We start from the raw sequence: 1,578 nt of genomic DNA, 5'->3' as shown, positions 1-1,578 counted from the left end.
TTGATAACAACTTTATTTTGTTGTGAATATATGTTTGTTTATATATTTGTACAACTTTATTATTCTAGTTCTGGACTAGAAGTAATTCAACTGTCACTGGGTGAGTGGGTGATCAAAGTGTACAGGGTATCCAACACAATGTGATCTGATTCAATAATAAAAAAGGAGCTTCTATATTCTTAATGACATGACTGTATCTCCAAATAAGTTTGATGGGAGCCAAGAATGGCACAAATTTATGACTCCCTGACAAAAAGATAGCAACTGTAAGAAATCAATAAGTAGCCGAGAGAAGCAGCATGTTGGTGTTTGCCAGGAGGAATTACAAAGGGGAAGGAGGAAACTTTTGGAAGTGATATGATGCTTGGCTTCATTTGGTGATGGCTTCCCAGGGGTTTTACACATGTCAAAATTCATCATTTGAATTATATGCATGTGCATTGTTTGTCAAGCTTACAGTAACAAAGCTGTGAAAGAGTAGTATTTAATTCAACGTCTGAACAGAAGACAACTGGGAATGTTTCAGCAGGACAGTTCCATAATTACTGAAGCAATCTGATTAATTAGTCACAATAATCACAGCCGATCAATTAGATAGGTTTATGTTAAAGATTTTCCAGAGAGACAAATAAAAGAGTTTATAACACACGTGTTAGGGCAAAACTTCCTAAAATTTCTCCTAAACATTTCTGTTCTTTTGCCAAATTTGTGTTCTGAGCCCCAACTATCCTTGTGTTTACCTTTTTTCTGAGTCACTCCCATCCTTGGCATAGCACCAGATAATTCAAGCCTTGGAAAGTGTAACAAAACGAATTGCAAGGAAAGATCAGCTCAACTTAGAAACAACTATGTGATCACCTACTTTTGTGTAGGCTGAATCCTCACTGTCTCCCTCTCAGCTATTCTCTTTAGGCAAAAGTAACTCAACAAAGTATTTACAGGCAAAATGAGTATCTGTACAAGAAAAAAAAATCCAGTATTGATAAAATAAGGGTTTTTTTTTCTCTTTAATACACAGATGTCCAGGGGCCTCTGTAGCACCGCACCTGGCCGAAGCTGGCTCAGGCCCTCACGAAGCCTCCTACCTGCAGGCGCTTCTTGAAGAGGTCCAGAGGGTAGGTCAGGGTCTTGCTGATGACGCCAGCTCCGCAGCCACAGAGCAGGTTTCTAAGGTTCTCGTTCTGCTTGCCACTGGCTGGCGTGACCCACTCAGAGGCCGACTTCACGGCACTGTAGCAGGAGAACTGGAAGCCGGCATAGGGGAAGATGGCAATCAGCGTAGGTGTCAAGCCTTTGTAGAAGGCCAAGGGGCCTTTTGTCCTGTGCATGGTAACCACGGCGTCTCTCAAGGTCTTGTATATCCGAGGCTCCCCCTGGGCTGCAAAACGCATGCACAGAACCTCCATGGGGTACACTGCTAGGGTGGCCACACACGAAGTGTACAGGGGAATCGTGGGCATCATGGGCAGTGGCTCCCTGGACCAGCTTCATCAGCAGCTCAAACATACAAAATAATGAAATCACAGGAATTAGTTTGGGAGAGAGAGAGATTTATAGTAAGTGTCATTTAGTATTGTA

General features: G+C 42.4%; 1 protein-coding gene across 1 annotated transcript; it reads right to left on the bottom strand.

Moving 5' to 3' along the window:
* Positions 1 to 1,033: 1,033 nt before the first annotated feature.
* Positions 1,034 to 1,350, bottom strand: LOC101528737 (mitochondrial thiamine pyrophosphate carrier-like). Its single transcript, XM_058654998.1, has one exon. The coding sequence runs from the start codon at positions 1,326 to 1,328 to the stop codon at positions 1,062 to 1,064; it is 267 nt and encodes an 88-aa protein (XP_058510981.1). The 5' UTR covers positions 1,329 to 1,350; the 3' UTR covers positions 1,034 to 1,061.
* Between the last annotated feature and the right edge of the window lie 228 nt (positions 1,351 to 1,578).

This window comes from Ochotona princeps, chromosome 25 (assembly GCF_030435755.1).
Source record: "Ochotona princeps isolate mOchPri1 chromosome 25, mOchPri1.hap1, whole genome shotgun sequence".
Lineage (NCBI taxonomy): Eukaryota > Metazoa > Chordata > Mammalia > Lagomorpha > Ochotonidae > Ochotona > Ochotona princeps.
The sequence above is the reverse complement of the archived record's forward strand: the minus strand, read 5'-3'. Positions and strand labels throughout refer to the sequence as shown.

Excerpts from the sequence above, each read along its gene's own strand:
- LOC101528737 (XM_058654998.1), bottom strand. The coding sequence starts at position 1,328 with ATGCACAGGACAAAAGGCCCCTTGGCCTTCTACAAAGGCTTGACACCT.